Consider the following 16,783-nt stretch of genomic DNA (forward strand, 5'->3'; position numbering starts at 1 on the left):
TTTTTTTTTTTTTTTTTTTTTTTTTGCGTTCTCTAAGCAACTGAGAGGGGTTACTTGGAGCAGTTAAGGAACATGTTTTAGGAAAGTCTTCATGGTGCCTCCTATTTTAGATCAATCCAGGCAAGTAAACATGTAAAGTTTGTGTGGTGCAGGTGGTAATGAATACGGTCAGTGTGGCGAAGAACCCGAGAAGAAAGATGACAGTGGTAGACCACCTCCGAGAAGAGATATAGCAATTCCTCAACGATGTGCACCAAAGCTAACAGTTCGTCAGGTAATATATTTGTGAGCATTTATTTATTCTGAATTATCTTTGTGAATTAAATAGTTTCTATTATGTGCTATGCATAATACAGATTCAATAGTAGCCTTTCAATTAAGTATGCTGCTTGAATTTCATGAAATGATTCTTTTGGTCCATTACAAGAAGTTACCATTTTTGCCCATTTTGAGCATTTATCAAATCTATTTATAGTGGATTACCTCATGGTTCATCTCAAAAGTAAAAGAGGAAATCAATGGATTATCTCATGTCTAAGTTCTTGTTAATTTCTTCCTTCTAACTAGTCAGCTTCTTAGTCAGTGTACCCCACTTTCTTCCAGATATTGTGGAGAATGAAAATCCACCGAATAAGAAAACAGACTTTATTAGGTCCTTGGTGCTGGGATGAAAATGAATTAATACTAATGATACTATTCTACCTAGAAATTTCCATTGATAGCTTTCCCTGAACTGGTATTATGTGCAACAAATGTAAGGACGATGACGACCATCTCATCCTCTTCTTTCCATGACTATGGGTTTATGAAATAAGTTAAGTGTTTGAATTCGAAATCCATTGATGATTGCCTAATTAATCCAAAAAATTTCACCATTCGGTTGTTTGGGGTGTGTGGCTACCTTTTCAAAGTCCGGGCTAAAAACTTGGTGCATTAGTTTTTGTTTTTTTGTCCAAGTTGTGGCGGAAAAGGTATAGAAGAACCTTTGAAGGAAGGAGATAACATTCTAGCTTTCATGGAAGCTCAAATAAATTCTCGTTTGGATCAAAGAGTAGAACGGGATTATGTTTATTAAGTTTTGCTAGTATGGACAAGCTGACTAAGATTAAGCAATTTGCATAACATTATCGATAAATTTAGGACAATTTCTTCCTGAAATTACTTGGATTTCTTTGATATGTTGCAATTTAAATTTAAGCAGGGAGAACACAGATCATTTAGTCAGGTATGATAGGCTGGTAAAGAGATTTGGCTTGATTATGGCACGACCCTTCTTTAATCTCTTAGGGCCTCGGGTCTTGTATGTATATCTCATGGAAGATTGATTCATGCTTGTCTTGAATTGGTTTCAGAAACATACTATTTTTTCTGTTATAGGTTGCTGCTGGAGGTACACACTCTGTGGTACTTACACGTGGAGGACAAGTATGGACATGGGGCCAACCATGGCCACCTGGAGATATGTATGGTCTCATAACCGTTAATTTTGATATCACTGATCACTTCTTTTTTGTTTACTTATTTTGAAATATTGTCTGTTTCTTCTGTATGCAATGATGCTAATATGTTGAGTATCGTGTTCGCAGAACGCAAATTTCTGTTCCTGTACGAGTTCAAGGTCTTGATATGGTGAAGCTTATTGCGGTTGGGGCTTTCCATAATTTGGCTCTCCAAGAAGATGGGACTTTATGGGCATGGGGTAATAATGAATACGGACAGCTTGGAACTGGTGACACGCAGCCAAGATCACAGCCAATTCCTGTCCAAGGGCTTTCTGGCCTTACTCTGGTTTGGCTTGCTTTTATTTTTCCTTCGTAATCGCTTCTTTATATTTTCTTGTTTTCTCTCACTCTCACGTGGAGTTTACATCTTTTGAGCCTTAGTCTCTTTCCATTTTTTCAAGGAGAAAAAAGTATGTGTTCCAAAAATCAATTTTATTTTTGAAAAAAAAAAAAAAAAAAAAGGACTCGACATTTTTCTTTGCCATGTGTAATTAGCAGCTGATATGGCTACCTTGTTAATTACAACATCTTTGTTCAAAGGTTGACATTGCAGCTGGAGGATGGCATTCAACTGCGTTGACAGATAGCGGAGAGGTTCTCTCTCTCTCTCTCTCTCTCTCTCTCTCTCTCTTCACCTAATGCTGAAGAGGGGTTATACATATTGTTATACATTGATATTAATACATAATTTGAGAGAAGTAGATTTCATTGAACTGTATAATTATTGGTGTTTTGCCAGAGAATTTGCAAGAATACCTCCAACAGTTTCATAAAGCAATAACTTTTTGGTCACTTTTGGCTTGGCACTAAGTCTTGTACAAGTTACTAGCATGACATAATGTGTCCTTGTGTTGGTTGTGTTTTAGTGGTTACATGAAAAACATGGATCCCCTTGATAATCTGTCAATATTCAACTTTTCTTGGGACTTTAGAGGGAAAAATTTTTTAGTTCCTAGTTGAAGTAGTAGTGCTTATGTCTTCAATAAGCTTAGCTCATGAGCATCTGAAAAAATTTGCTGATGAATGAATGATGTATCCTCCATTGTCTTTGTTTGAGTAGAAAGAGTAAGCGTACTGGTGTTGCAGGTTTATGGATGGGGACGAGGAGAACATGGGAGGCTTGGATTTGGAGATAATGATAAGAGCAGCAAAATGGTTCCCCAGAAGGTTCAACTTTTGTCTGGCGAGGACATCGTTCAGGTAGGGATCATCCTATTTTTTATAACATAATCCTTCAATGATAAGCTGATATAATTCCGGGTTGAAAATTGATAGCGGTATTTCAGATAAACCTATTGAACAAAGGAGAGTAGAGAATATTACAAACAGTTGAATTAAGTTTGAGGATCATGTCGAGAATTAGGGTCTATAGTTAAAAGACTCAGAAATGCAGTAATTATTTGACGGAAGTAGAAATCTTTTGAATATGCCCCAATATCATTTGTTGGTACAGGTATCCTGTGGAGGCACACACTCAGTTGCAGTAACCAGTGATGGCCGCATGTTTTCGGTTGGTCTCTCATCTCTCTCCAAGAACACCCTTGTTTCAACTTATTTCGTTTCTGTCTTTTTGAAGTTTCGGCTAAATTATATACACATAAAATACCCCTAAACTTTGCGATTCGTTTAAAAAAACACCCTCGTTAATTTCAGCCTTTACCTTCCAAACGTTTCAAAACTATACTTGAAGTGTAAATCAGTTAGAATGTTGAACAGAGAATTGACATGATGGTTGTTGAGAATGACATGGCAATGACTCGAGTGCTTGCCTGAAATAAGTTTGAAAGAACGATGTTCAAACACATCAATTTTTTGTCAAACGTTCTAACGGACTTTAAATCTTTTTTCTTGCATAGTTCAGTGTCATTCTAAACTGTCCAAGTCTTGTTACAGTTTGGGCGAGGTGACCATGGGCGGCTTGGATATGGAAGGAAGGTAACAACTGGGCAACCAGAGGAAGTGCCCATTGACATCCCCCCTCCTCGTGGGACTGAGAATGGCCGTTGGATTGCCAAACTTGTTGCCTGCGGTGGCCGCCATACATTAGCTCTGGTACAATGGAAGCCTGAAGATTAAGTAATATAATTCATGGTTGTTAGATTCTTAAGATTATGAACTTTTTTCTTTGAAATAATAATCATGAAACCGGGCGACATCGACTTGCAGTTCAAAAGCTTGGTTTATGTATTCTATATATTCTGTGTAGTAAGCTTCCATGCATCAAATTTATGTAATAAAGCACCTGCTTGATGTGTGAAAAAAATGGGTCAGAAACCATCAACATATTTAGATATATGATCATTCTAGGCCTTAATTGATTTGAATATACTGTTTTATTGATAAACACATTTTCAGTATAATGGTGAAAGAGAATAACATACAACTCAAATTTAGTTTGAAGATTTGTCAAGGATATCAATTACAAACAGACCCATCAAGTTATAATAATACTACGACACAGAAGGCTACAATTCCCCATTGTTCTAAGTGAGAAAATGATAGACATTGGATTTGAACATGTTTAACCCAAACTTAGAAAGTAACTACTCAAACTTTTTGATTAACGACAGATCGTTTAACATCTTCTCGATTGCTTCATCATCGTGCACCCTCCCTTTAGCCTGAAGCCAACAAAAGCATTCATAAGCAATTCTAAGACGAATACTAATACATATACTACCAATTACAAGCAACAAGAAAAACTACTATACTTGTTGATATGGTGTAGGCATAAAAAAGGAGGCAAAAGATACCTTCAAAGATGGTACCATAGCAATAGCTTCCTCCACGGTTTCAGGACAAAGGTTGCCAAGAACACAGAGCTGCAAATTTCAAGAGTGATGAGATAAATCTTTCCTTACGAAGTGTTTAGTACATAATGATCTGTAAATTGATTGATTAAATCAAGTGTCAAATATATACCTCAAACTCAGCCAACTGATACCTGCTTAGAATTCTGTATGGCAGTTAAGAATCAACACCTCTAGTTTATGCGATTCTAAAGCAATGAACCCAACCTTCTAGTTCATACCAGAGCTGATAAAGTAAACTATATTGCCCTCCACGAACTACATATCGAAGCAGTTAATCTTAATTCATTCACTATTTCCCAAATAATAATTAACTGAAGAGTTCTTGGCTAGCTAGAAAATGGTAGTTGTAAACTACAAGTTCAAAATGAATTTAGCATAAGGTGGATATGCTCAATCCATCCTTCCCACCATCCCATAAAATCAAGACAAGGATACTCTCGAACTTGTCTAACGGCATCAGGATTTTTATAGCGACTAAAGCGTTTCACATACTGCAGCGACTTTTCAAACACTCTGCAGAAAGAAGACCAGAATTAAAAATCTCTCATCTTTGTAACGGCAAATCGTGATGAATATCATAACTTTAGCTATATCAACAAGCAAAATAAACTCTAAGTTCGCTTCTAAATCAATAAACAATAAACATAAAACTCACTGAGAAACTTGATTCATTGGATCCTCAGACATTTGTTGAAGTTGTTCATATTTGTGTTCAAGGATCAAAGAAACCTCACAATTCATTAAACACTTGGCCTTCAAAAACTCTGCGGGCAGCCAAAGGAAATAAATGCAAAAGGATAAAAAAGCTGTGTATACACCAAAAAGATCTCGGGGGCAAGAGCTTAAATTTTGAATAACTACTTACCATATAAACAAAAGATCTATTCTAATGTCTTAATTATCATATATTCATAAAAAATGGAAAAGCTTAAATAGTTGAGTATTCAAATGATAAAATGTTAAATGTTAGAATTTAGATTTCGCATAGATTACATATCTTCATCTAAAATTTCAGAAACCTTAGGACAATTTAATATTAACCCAAAATATCTGAAAACCCAGGGCATTTAGCTATTTGAGCCTTGACACGATATCATAAAAAACAATAAGAGAGTGTACGCAAAAGAAATCTCTTTTTATGAATGTGGATGCCCAGCCACCTATAAGACAACACATCTAATGACTTTTTCTTATCTAACAACAGAGAAAGTTATGAAATAGTATGATTCTATGTAGATGGCTATAAGACATACTCCCATAAACTAATGGCTTAATAGGGGAACGAAGCATTCCTTATAAGAGTGTGCAAACCTCTCCCTAGTAGACACGTTTTAAAACCTTGAAGGGAAGCCAAGAAGAAAAAGCCCAAAGAAGACAATATCTGCTAGCGGTGGGTTTGGACTGTTACAAATGGTATCAGAGTCAAACATAGGGCGGTGTCTCAGTGGGAATGCTGGGCTACAAAGGGGGTGGAGTGTGAGATCCCACATTGGTGGAGAGGGGAACGAATCATTCCTTACAAGGGTGTGGAAACCTCTCCCTAGTAGACGTGTTTTAAAACATTGAGAGAAAGCCTAGAAGGGAAAGCCCAAAGAAGACAATATCTGTCAGCGGTGTGCTTGGACTATTACATTTACTATCTTTCTCCTCTCACAATAAAGCAAATAACTATCCACAGGGTATGTGATTAATAAGAGATTGTAATTTCTTTACTGCAACAAAATTAGTAAGTGTTTACATTAGCTCCATATTCCCAGTCCAAACTATATTCGCTGTTAAAAAGATTGTGTAATAAGGATATAAGGCATGGGGAACAGAAAGGAGCTCCTAAGTGAAGGAAACCCATCACCACACAAAGTAAGAGGCACTTAAAATCTCGTTGATTATTGATGAAAATTAGAGATTAATAGTTAGATTGGTACCATCCCCAATTTTAAGCTCAGCAGCATTTTCTTCCTCCTCTCCAGACATGCTTGAAGTTGGAGTTCTGGACAACCAAAAGAATCTGAAGACGAGTAAGCCACAATAAACTTCATTCAACTTGTTCAAGGAAGAACTTGAATTCTTTTTAGATAAATGATGGATATATTTCATATTTAAGTGAAACCCAAGTGAATTATCCATAGCCTCAGTAACTTCGGGGAACAGAGGGGCACTTAAGCCCTAACTAAATGGCTTCATACCAAATTACTGTGAGTTCTGAACATATTACTAGACTAAAACAATTAGGAAGATTTTGCAACGAAGAGTAGATTCGTATTCAAGAACGGAGAACAATACCAAATTCTATTGCTGGAGAATCAAATTCAACTACTCATTTGTAAAGAAGGCAGTCAAGCCAAGTCGTGCTATTCGTAATCAGTATGTAAATAGGGAAAACTGATAGAGTACGCACCACAAAACACCGAGAGGATTAGGAGGCCAGAAGCGGCGGTGCGACGTGACGGCGCAAAGGGAGAGTCGGCGGGAAACAGAGAAGGCGCGACACACAGATTTCTCTAATATTTTTAAGAAACCCAATTATAAAACAGTTGAGGAAAATATAATATGGCTTAGCTAGTTAGAATGTTTAAAATTTTTGATTTTATGATATTTAAATAAAATTTAAAAGATGAACACAAATTTTCTCAAGAACGCATCCTCGATAATTGTCGAAAAAATTATGTGTTAGATATGAAAACGATGCAGAAAAGAGATTCCGACATGTTCTTTAACGAACATCATTACAGTTTAATATTAATATCGAGAAATTAAGTCTTTACTCACCTAAAAATTGAGGGACTAAAATAATTTAAAAGCGGATAAAATATAGAAAATTTATAATAATAAAAAATAATGTTGGCGGGTCTGATGGGTCAACAATGACCATTTCAACAAGTTAAATAGAATCATCAAAATTTCTAAGTTGTGGACTTTATGCACACCAAGCTTTGTCCATATGCAACCAAAAATTCCGAACCATCCTTATCGATTTTAGAAAATTAAACCCAAGTGGTCCCCACGCCCACGTCATCCACCTATAATCCCACAATAACAATATAATAATAATAATTTTAATTACGTCGGAACTCTAGAAGCTGCTGCATTTAACATTCCTTAACTGAAATTTAATTTATTTATTTTTTGCCGCAAACTCCCCAATTTATTTAACCAAATTCCAATTCATTCGTGGTTACACGTGGCACGAATTAATTGGCTCCTTCCGGTCCAGTCAACCCTGATTGTTTTTTTCTGTTCCGTCCCTTGACTCCTCTTCTTCTTCCTCTTCTTTGCCCGCTGGATGGGCTACTCTTCGTCTCGTGTTCAGAGGGAAAGGAGGATTTTGCAACGTTTTTCAAGGGCTCAAACTTGTCCCTCCTTGATAAACTGCGAGAACCTTGGAAATTTGGTTTTGGGTCCTCGTTTTTTCTCATATGCTTGGCGTCTAAGAAAAGAATTTCATGCAATCAGGTTCTTATCTGCTTAATCTTCCATTACTTACATATTTTGGGAACTGGGTTCTTTAGTATCTACTCAATTACTTCGCTCTTAGGTGCGTTTTGTGGGTTTTCTCATCCCCTGTTCATACTCCTGTTTGATTCTTCTCGATCGGATCTATGCTCTTGGAACTTGTTCGCCAGTTCTTCTCAGTTCTTTCTGAATTTTGTGGATTTTGTGAGCTAGTGGTGTTTAATCCAGAAGTAGGGATGATCTGATTGTTTATGAAGTTTGTGTAATTGGGTTGTTTCCTTTATGACTTTCTGGTAGGATTAAGTTATCCTTATAGGTTTTTATGGTAAAGGGTTTGGTGGGGATTCAGTATATGAACTTCATGTACTGTTATTTATACTCAATTTTGAAGTATGGAGAGTTATAGCGGTGATTTAATAGCTTGTGTGTGGATTTATAACTAAGTGTATGTGGTAATGCTTATGTGACTGCAGAGGCGTGGTGACTAAGTGTTTGGAGTAACATGGCCACTGGATTGACTGCTAAGATTCGTTTGGTTAAGTGTCCTAGATGTCGTCGGCTTCTTCCTGAGTTGCCTGATATTCCTGTTTACAAGTGTGGTGGATGTGATACAATTCTAGTAGGTAAATGCTCTTTCCCGTATCTAACAAAGTAGACATGCGATGTTATTTCAAATTTTGATGCTTGAATTTCAGAAAGTTTTAGGATATGGCTTAAACAAGATGGAAAATGGAAAGTTTCTTATGAACTTTGCTTTGAAGACATGATCTCCTGTCATATAATGCAGTTAGTAGATATTGTCTGCTTTAGCCCGTTACGTATTGCCGTCAACCTCGTAGTTTTGAAACGCGTCTACTAGGGAGAAGTTTTTACACCCTTATAAGGAATGTTTCGTTCCCCTCTTCAACTGGGATCTCATACTCCACCCTCCTTGGGGGTTTTGCGTCCTCGCTGGCACACCGCCCAGTGTTTTGATACCATTTGTAAGGGTGTGGAAACCTCTCCCTAGTAGACGCGTTTTAAAACTGTAAGCTTGACCGCGATAGGTAACGAGCCATAACGAACAATATCTACTAGCGGTGGGTTTAAACTGTTATAAATGGTATCAGAGTCAAACACTGGGGGGTGTGACAGCGAAGACGCTGGTCCCCAAGAGGGGTGGATTGTGAGATTCCACATTGGTTAGACTGGGGAACAAAAATATTCCTTATAAGGGTATGAAAACCTCTCCCTAGTAGACGTGTTTTAAAACCGTGACGCTGGCAGCGATACGTAATGGGCCAAAGCAGACAATATATGCTGGGTTGTTACATACATCTTCTTATAGACATGAATATACAAACAGAACATCTGCTAACCACATTGAATATGATACTTCAAGATGATGCTATGAAATTTATGTGACTTTTCAAAGCTCTTACTGATTTATTTCCCCTGATCCTTTATGCAGCAAAGAATCGAAGGGACAGTTCCCACAACACAGATTTGGGCTCACAAAACAGAGATTCTGAAGTCAACCCCTCTGAAGATAAGCAGCCTAGCACTCCGAACCATAAAACGATCATTCCAACTCATGGCGAATCTAGTTTGGACTTAAACAATGGAAGGGATATAAATGAACCTGGAGAACGGAGAAGTGAGGAGCTCGTTCATTCGAGTTTGAACGTGCAGCAAAGGAATGCTGGAAATGATGATGAACCTCATCACGAGAATGGCGAAATCTCAGATGGAGATAATGCAGAAGAAGCCAGCATTTGTTCATCAAGTCATGAAAGAATTATTGCATTCTCTGGTGAGTGCATCGTAGATCCAGATGTCGAGGAGAACCATGATGAATCTGGAGATAGTAGCACCGGGCAACTCGTTCGTAGGAAGTTGGTTGAGCGCCTAAATTATGCTAGAAACGATGATGAATCTCGTGCTGGTCATGAAGGGCCATCAGGATTTCCAAATCAAGTGTATCGTGAAGAAGACTGCGCTTATCATGAGAATGGTGAGCTCCCATACCAAGATGATGCTCCAGAACAAGAGGAATATAGCATTTCAAGTCCTGAAATAACTATCCCGTCCTCCGGTGAGTGTTCTATAGACCCGACAGACGTGAAGGATCAGAAAGAATCTGGGGATGTTAGTCAGGAACAGCTTGCTCATATAAATTCGAGCGAATGCCTAAATAATGATGGAAGCAATGATGAATCCCAGGCTTGCCATGACGAGCAACCGAGCTGCTCTAATGCTTCTCCTGGGAATGCTGACCTCTCAGGACGAGATCCTATAAAAACAACAGAAACTAGCACGTTAAACCATGAAGTTATAACGATCCCATTCTCCGGTGAGTCTGTTTTGGATCCAAGTGATGAGAAAGATCAAAAGGATGACGAAGACAACCACAGGGAGCATCCTGTTCAGATATCTTCGAGCAGAAACCGAACGAGTGCCACCAATGATGACCAATCTGGATCTTTGGTTCGAGTATCTTTTGCGAATGCGGTTGCTAATCGTGAGAAAGACAAGCTCTCAAGTGGAGACCGTTCGGGAGATGACATAGTTGATGAGATCTTCCTGTCAGGAGAAGAAAATCCAGACAATTGGAAGGAGACTCGTTCCAATTTAGAAAGCACAGGTATTTCAAATGCAGTCGCTACAAGTCCTATTATGGGGACAAGCATTTCATCTAAGATTCTTGCTCCTCGTACTGCACGAGTAGAAGAACACGAAGAAACGATTAGCCATGATACCGATCATCGAATTCCTGTCGATAATTTTGCTTGTACGGAAGTGAATCATTGCGCTACTGGTATGGTCAAATCTTTGAAAACCAGAAGTTCTTTTGCATATGATGGAAGTGTATCTTCATATGATGGAATGGATGATCAGTTTTTGGATCGTCATAGACGTTCGTTAAAGAACATTCAAGAAGCTTCCGACGGTCCCAGAAGAGAAGAGTCCTTGATGAACAATAACGCAGTGGCTAGAGATTCCGAAATTCCGATTGAAACAAGGAGTTCCTGGAAAAGTTTGCCTCGTGAGAAGCATTATGGCATAGAATATCATGAAAGGAATCAAAATGATATGCTGCAACATAGAAGACAGGACATGCAAAACAGAAGCACGTTAAGGAGAGAAAAATATCAAAGTAAGTTGTCGTTACTCGGAAGGGACCGCGACGGTGGCTACGAGAACGACAGCGTTTCTAGTTCCATGTTCGACGAACCCCATGATTCTAGAATGCATTCATCAGACAATTTTGTGGAGCATGATGAGGCCAAGGTTAGATTGTTGAGAATGGTTTACGAACTGCAGGATGAATTGGAGAAAACGTGTAATCTAAACGGGAACGCAAGCGGAAGGGTACCGATCGGAGCTACTCAGAAGGATACATGGCATGACACAGAATATCCTTCGTACTCACGAAGAAGAGGGCCTCAAAGTAATTATCTCGAACGACATTCTTTATCTCGGATGACTTCTGCTGTAAAGGCTGTTAGTGGTCCTCAGGTTAATTACTATGGCATTGAACACATCCCACACTCAATGCAGCTGCTTCCATCTGAACACTGGCATAATCAAGGGGCCCGTATGGCGCATATCGATCACGACTATTATAGTCAATACAGCTCGTGTGCATCTAGTCCCCAACGTTTTGTAAGCGCGCAGTTATCTGCAAGGGGCATTCGTATGCAGTCTGATCATATGAGCCATCAAAATCATGTGGCCAAGCATCATCTACGGCCAGTGGCTGGAGGCGCCCCGTTTATAACTTGTTACTACTGCTTGAAGTTACTGCAGATTCCTGCAGAATTTCTCTTGGTGAAAAGACGATGCTATCGGCTCAAGTGCGGTCATTGCTCTAAGATTCTTGAGTTTTCTCTTCAGAGCAGAACTCATATTGTTCCATATGTACCGAGTGTTGCAGAACCTCCACCATCTGAGGTCGATAAGCTCGATGGCTATGGGGTTGCTATCAGCAAAAGTGGCTCGAGAGAAATAAGCGATTCTGTTGTCTTACCACGTTCGTCTCGCCAAGACAAAATGGAGAAAGAGCTTAGTTCGAAGTGGTCTCAAAACAGAACTGAAAGTCTAAAGAAAAGTTACCAGTCTGGTGATCCATCCTCCCATGGCTACAAGGCTGAGAAGTTGTCCTCCAAAGTTGGAAATTTATCAACCAAATCAAATTCCCCACTTCATCGACTCATGGGGTATTCTTCACCAAGCCAAGTCTTTAGAGGGTTGAACGCATCTAGAAGAAGCATGCAGAGGAAATAGCAAGGTGATGTTTGTTCATTCTTTTGATGATTTTAGATCTCTGCTAACTTTGTGAAGCATTACAAGCTCAACCGCGATCTCAGCAATGTTCAAGGAACACGTAAAATATAGACGGCTACCTTTTGCTTGCTTCATATGTACGTTAATAAGGAAACGTGAATCTGTTCTATCAATATTATGTATATTACATTCTTATGGATAAGTTCTAAAATGCTAGAGAGATTTTCCATTTGGTTGGTCTGTACCATAATTGTACCTTTCATTAGTTTACGCCCTTGCAACGAACATCGCTGAAGAACTGAAATGATACAAGCACTAGTGGAAACACAAGTTATTTGGAAGTACGAAACTCAGACAAATACCGAAGGAAATAAGAAATAGACAAGTTTATACACTGAATTTCTCGACAAATTGGTACTTGAAAATCCTACGGTACAGAACCTCCCCTACGTCCTAAATGTAGTGATGTGGACTGAGATTACAGACTGCAACCAGTGTCAAACCAAAATAACACTAGCAGCTCAGTAAATTGTTCCAAACAATAACATTTTCTGCAGCTCATAAGAGAGACTCAACAGAACTTCCAATGATTATTGCAGTTTACACAAGTTACAAACGTTGTCATAGGTTCATCAGCACTCCGTGTCTGCAATTGATAGTAGGTCGTCTTGCGTTGACCGCATCGACCACATTTGAATTGATCGGTGGTAGCTTTTGGAGCTCCTCCTCGCTCACATTCGAATAGTGCTTTTTGTGCAATCTCTTCATTTTCACGTTTTCTCTGATCACTTGCCATATCGGTTGTACTCAAGTTGGTCATCCTTTCTGGCTTGATAAGCCCAAGAAGAACTTTTCTTCGAAAATCTGGGTTCTTCGGATCCTTGAGGTTAAACATTATAGATCTGTACTTGGCCTTCTGTGCCCCAGTAGAACCTCCCCAATTTTCAAACATCACCGATTCTACAGAAACAGCAACACGGATAGGATCGCTTGCATTTACTTCATCTATAACATCTTCATCAGCCTCACCAGGAACCTTGGAGAAGGCCTCAACGAGAAGTTCTCTTATTTTGTCCCGAGCAGCATCTTTTGATTTGATCATGGAAGTAAGCTTTGGAGGTCCAGCAGCGCCGCTTGGTTTCTTTTCAATAGATATTTTCTTCTCTTCTTTAACCATCCTTTCCACCTTGACCACTGAATCAGTTTTTTCAACCTTAACAGAGTTTTTCTCCGAGACCGCGCTCGCCGATCTGGAAAATTTAACAGAGCTTGTGGAACCATTCCTATCGAATTGCTCAACCTTGGAAACTCTCTCAACCTTCATGGAAGATGATTTTTGCAAGTTCTCCACCTTAACGGACTCTGCACTGGGAGAACCAATTTTGGATGGTTCTTTACTGTTGCCGTTTCCATTCTTTTTATTCTTGTTAGTCTCCTTGATTACTATATCCTTCCACATCTCAATCAAGTCAGAAGCATAGTCTTGTATTTTCTTCTTGGGGTGTTTGGTGAGGTGCCGAAGGCGCTTCCCAACCTATGGAAGGCAAGATATAGAATCTTGAGCAACGCATGAAAATGGACCTCAATTACAAAGGAAAAGGGATTGAAAAAAAAAATCCAGAAAACAATATATAACAAGAGCTATGACTCCAGTATTATTGTTCCAAAAACTTGCAATGAGTTGATTTCGTTATGAACAACGTAAATAACAGATGAAACAGAGTAACGCAGCTCGTTATGAAACCAATTCGTTGACGATCAAACAAGGAATTTAGGCTTAGTCCATATCAAAAACCATTGTACGATTTTATAAACTAATCGGCTGTTTACATTTTGAGTATCCATCCACCATCAACAAAAGAAACAAATTTCAAGTATAGTGAGAAGAAAACCTGAGTGGAAACAAGGATTTGATATGTAACAGGAAATTTCTTGAGCTGCCGTAGGGCATCAAGACAACGACTTTCCTCGGCTCCCCCATCATTTGATCGTGCTGCAGCGGCGTCTGCAGCCTTCTTCGCCGCTTCAAACAATTCGACCAGCTCTTTCTCCATCAAATCACCGCCAACGAAGAATTTTGATAGAACCTAACGACCACATTCCAAGAACGATAAGATCCCAACAACAACACGACGGAATGAGAAAAACGACGCATGCAGGGGGTATTGCAATCAATATCGAATTCGAGTTCTTTTCTCAATGAACAAGCAAAAAGAAACCATCAAATCAAAAGAAAACGCATTGCCGATGGCAATTGATCGATTTCGAATAAGTAACACTTACAGAGATCTGAATCGCCGACTGCAAAAACGCTCGCAATACCACACTTAATAGAAGAAATCAAAAACAACAACGGAAAATAAATCGGGATCGGCTTTGGAAAAATCCCTTTTTCGGCAGAGAGACGGCGGAGAGAGTAAAGAAATTGAAACGAGGCCTAGGAGATGAGGTATAAGGGTAGACGGAGCAAGATAGGAATTAAATCGGACGGTCAGAGACGAAAAACGTGGCATACAGATTTACCGTAAGATCTTAAGAGCGAAGAACAGGTCATAATAGCTCTGATTTACCTATTTACCCATAGGCAGAGTGAGAATCCTAAGGGGGTTTTGGGTATTTCATTCGGTTTCACTCTTTTGACTCAACAAATTTTGTGTGTTTTAAAAGTTTCATGATTAAATAATAAACAAATCCAACCTAATCAATAATTTTTAAAATAAAAGTAAAATATTATTTTTTTAAATAGCTATTTATTTATTTTAAATATTTAAATAAAATTTATAATTCATTTTTAATATATTGTTTTAAAAAAATTATCTTTAAAATAGTTAAAAAGTATGGTTAAGAAAGGTTAGAGAATAAATAATTATAGAAATTAAATAGATAGATGTACATATAATTATATAATTTATATCTGTTAATTTCAATTCAACCTAATAAATTTTTAGGCAACCCATAAATCAACCTGGTTTTCAGGTAATTTTTTTTTTTTTTTTTAACATCCTTAGAAAATACTCTTGTTATACCGAAGGCACCATGTTTTATAATATCAAGATCTTTGTATATTGTACTCTAGAAAGGAAAAAAAAAATATTCTCAAAATAATGTTGTTAATATGATATCTTATTTAAGAGTACAAAGATGGTGGTCATAATATGCTCATTAATCAAAGATGGTTTCGTTCCCTCCCCAACCGTCTCACGATCCACTCCTCTGAAGCTCAGAATCCTCGTTCACACACCATGATACAATAAAAAACAACAATAAAAGATAAACTTCGGTATCATTTTAAGAAAATTCTTTATACAATTACTATTATGAGTTGAAAAGGACTAGCCACACTAACAAATATAGAGAATAAATTCAATATAAAATGAAAATGATCCCTTGGAAATTTGTGAGACTAATGAAACTATAAGATTTAAAAGTTATAGGTATCTACATAGTTCAAATTTAAATTGAAATGTTGACATACCTCTACTAAGAGCAAAACTGAGACCTATTGTTCTTCAGAGAAGAAAAAAAGCCCATCTATTGTGATGAGCAGACATATTCAACATCATTCATTATCCTGTACCTAAAATCGTCCCATATCATTTCCCAGAAGTTCTAGAGCTAATACCGTTTGATGATCCGCTTGCCTTTGTCTGAGAATTTGATTCATTTGCAGGCTTCGGCTCATCATCCCAGTCGTCGTCCCAGCCTTGATCCCAACCTTCTGATGCTTCCAAATCGTTGGTTGGAGAAGAATCCTGCTCTGCCAATTCAAGCTCCTGATAGGGAACTTCATCAGCATGGCGTTCCTTGGTTCCTATCTTGCAGCATGCCCACACACCTCCAATGATCAAAACAATTGAAAGCAGTATATATGATCCGGATACGAGGTTTAAATGGGTTACATACGAAGAGATTTGCTCAAAAGTGGTGCCACTTTTCATTAGTGATCCTAACTGAATCTCACACTTCCCACTCCCAGCATCTAATACAATCTTTGAATTTCCTAGAACATCTGAAATATTAACCTGAAACAGAATACGGAACTTGAAATAGCTATCCTCGTGATGATCCAGCAAAGATTAACAAAGAGAGTACCTTTCTAGATTGGTGCTCAGGAACTTGTATCTCCTTGAATTTAGTATCGGAAATTATAACATTCACTTTCAGTGAAGTCCCTCCAGCATTCTGGATCAGAAGATATTGTTCCATCGTTGCTGTGAGAAAACAATCTTTTCGCAATTTATTGGGGGAAAATCATCTCATGATATGATATTGGGGAAAAACGGAATTACCTTTTTCTGCGAATAGAAGACAGGCAGTCATGTTCTCAAGGTCGTGACAAGTGTTGTACGACGGGCTGCACTTCTTCATAGAAGATCCATCGGTTGAGCTTGGAAATGGCGGAATCGCAGGAGTTGGAGAAACAGAGCTAGGGCCAGGAGCCGGAGCCGGAGCCGGAGCTATACTCTACAGGAATCGAAAAGGCGAAATACAAATTTGGAAGTCAATCGCAATCCAAAAGTTGCATAAACAAGAAGAAGATCGAAAATCAAAATCAAACAAACCTGAGGAGAATCCTTCGAAAGCGCGAACCGGAGATGAAGATTCCAAATACGGTCAGAGAAAGAAGCATTGGATCCACGAGAGGCGAGATTAAGAACAAAGAACACGAACACGAGCGCCAAATCACGATTCATCGCCGCGTCTTTCTACGACTGATGAATCGAGCAGAACCGCGATGAAATCGAGATGGCG

The 16,783-nt window shown here is 38.5% G+C and overlaps 5 protein-coding genes across 9 annotated transcripts in view; 2 read left to right on the forward strand and 3 right to left on the reverse strand.

Annotated features, from left to right (window-relative positions):
• LOC111456909 (ultraviolet-B receptor UVR8-like) overlaps positions 1–3,711 on the forward strand; it is a 6,642-nt gene extending 2,931 nt beyond the window's left edge. For both annotated transcript variants that reach the window (XM_023098985.1, XM_023098976.1), the window contains 7 exons: positions 153–274; positions 1,378–1,463; positions 1,587–1,788; positions 2,043–2,096; positions 2,589–2,702; positions 2,956–3,012; positions 3,396–3,711. In XM_023098985.1, the coding sequence (XP_022954753.1) occupies positions 153–274; positions 1,378–1,463; positions 1,587–1,788; positions 2,043–2,096; positions 2,589–2,702; positions 2,956–3,012; positions 3,396–3,578 (818 nt within the window). In that variant the 3' untranslated portion in view covers positions 3,579–3,711. The remainder of the gene's footprint in view (positions 1–152; positions 275–1,377; positions 1,464–1,586; positions 1,789–2,042; positions 2,097–2,588; positions 2,703–2,955; positions 3,013–3,395) is intronic.
• A 122-nt stretch (positions 3,712–3,833) lies between these two features.
• LOC111456918 (DNA-directed RNA polymerase II subunit 4) lies at positions 3,834–6,861 on the reverse strand. Of its 3 annotated transcripts, none has more exons than XM_023098998.1 (7): positions 6,711–6,861; positions 6,238–6,320; positions 4,971–5,079; positions 4,751–4,828; positions 4,425–4,458; positions 4,256–4,324; positions 3,834–4,123 (listed from the first exon to the last, which is right to left on the reverse strand). In XM_023098998.1, exons 2-7 carry the CDS (start codon positions 6,284–6,286, stop codon positions 4,046–4,048), a joined length of 417 nt encoding a protein of 138 aa, XP_022954766.1. In that variant the 5' UTR covers positions 6,287–6,320; positions 6,711–6,861; the 3' UTR covers positions 3,834–4,045. The 3 variants fall into 3 exon arrangements, with proteins under 3 accessions (XP_022954766.1, XP_022954778.1, XP_022954773.1); XM_023099010.1 differs by having other exon boundaries at positions 6,238–6,302; positions 6,711–6,851; XM_023099005.1 differs by lacking the exon at positions 6,711–6,861 and adding an exon at positions 6,596–6,639.
• Positions 6,862–7,557: 696 nt separating this feature from the next.
• Positions 7,558–12,260, forward strand: LOC111458582. Of its 2 annotated transcripts, XM_023101343.1 has the most exons (4): positions 7,558–7,765; positions 8,239–8,388; positions 9,216–11,874; positions 11,905–12,260. In XM_023101343.1, exons 2-4 carry the CDS (start codon positions 8,268–8,270, stop codon positions 12,029–12,031), a joined length of 2,907 nt encoding a protein of 968 aa, XP_022957111.1. In that variant the 5' UTR covers positions 7,558–7,765; positions 8,239–8,267; the 3' UTR covers positions 12,032–12,260. The 2 variants fall into 2 exon arrangements, with proteins under 2 accessions (XP_022957111.1, XP_022957102.1); XM_023101334.1 differs by having other exon boundaries at positions 7,559–7,765; positions 9,216–12,260.
• Positions 12,261–12,365: 105 nt separating this feature from the next.
• On the reverse strand, positions 12,366–14,460 carry LOC111458597 (transcription elongation factor TFIIS-like). The gene is made up of 3 exons (XM_023101354.1): positions 14,315–14,460; positions 13,924–14,118; positions 12,366–13,565 (listed from the first exon to the last, which is right to left on the reverse strand). The coding sequence occupies exons 2-3, from the start codon at positions 14,083–14,085 to the stop codon at positions 12,603–12,605; spliced, it is 1,125 nt and encodes a 374-aa protein (XP_022957122.1). The 5' UTR covers positions 14,086–14,118; positions 14,315–14,460; the 3' UTR covers positions 12,366–12,602.
• A 970-nt stretch (positions 14,461–15,430) lies between these two features.
• Positions 15,431–16,759, reverse strand: LOC111463332. Its single transcript, XM_023107218.1, has 4 exons — positions 16,594–16,759; positions 16,321–16,495; positions 16,124–16,242; positions 15,431–16,053 (listed from the first exon to the last, which is right to left on the reverse strand). The coding sequence occupies exons 1-4, from the start codon at positions 16,723–16,725 to the stop codon at positions 15,625–15,627; spliced, it is 855 nt and encodes a 284-aa protein (XP_022962986.1). The 5' UTR covers positions 16,726–16,759; the 3' UTR covers positions 15,431–15,624.
• Between the last annotated feature and the right edge of the window lie 24 nt (positions 16,760–16,783).

The sequence above is a fragment of the Cucurbita moschata genome, unplaced genomic scaffold (assembly GCF_002738365.1).
Source record: "Cucurbita moschata cultivar Rifu unplaced genomic scaffold, Cmos_1.0 Cmo_Scf00002, whole genome shotgun sequence".
Taxonomy (NCBI): Eukaryota; Viridiplantae; Streptophyta; class Magnoliopsida; order Cucurbitales; family Cucurbitaceae; genus Cucurbita; species Cucurbita moschata.

Coding starts and splice junctions, on each gene's coding strand:
- LOC111456918 (XM_023098998.1), bottom strand. CDS start 6,286: ATGTCTGGAGAGGAGGAAGAAAATGCTGCTGAGCTTAAAATTGGGGAT. Junction 5,080..6,237: donor TGAGCTTAAAATTGGGGATG/GTACCAATCTAA, acceptor GGCTGCCCGCAG/AGTTTTTGAAGGCCAAGTGT. Junction 4,829..4,970: donor CCAATGAATCAAGTTTCTCA/GTGAGTTTTATG, acceptor TTCTTTCTGCAG/AGTGTTTGAAAAGTCGCTGC.
- LOC111458582 (XM_023101334.1), top strand. CDS start 8,268: ATGGCCACTGGATTGACTGCTAAGATTCGTTTGGTTAAGTGTCCTAGA. Junction 8,389..9,215: donor ATGTGATACAATTCTAGTAG/GTAAATGCTCTT, acceptor TCCTTTATGCAG/CAAAGAATCGAAGGGACAGT.
- LOC111458597 (XM_023101354.1), bottom strand. CDS start 14,085: ATGGAGAAAGAGCTGGTCGAATTGTTTGAAGCGGCGAAGAAGGCTGCA. Junction 13,566..13,923: donor AAATCCTTGTTTCCACTCAG/GTTTTCTTCTCA, acceptor TGCCTTCCATAG/GTTGGGAAGCGCCTTCGGCA.
- LOC111463332 (XM_023107218.1), bottom strand. CDS start 16,725: ATGAATCGTGATTTGGCGCTCGTGTTCGTGTTCTTTGTTCTTAATCTC. Junction 16,496..16,593: donor TTTCGAAGGATTCTCCTCAG/GTTTGTTTGATT, acceptor CGATTCCTGTAG/AGTATAGCTCCGGCTCCGGC. Junction 16,054..16,123: donor CTGAGCACCAATCTAGAAAG/GTACTCTCTTTG, acceptor ATTCTGTTTCAG/GTTAATATTTCAGATGTTCT.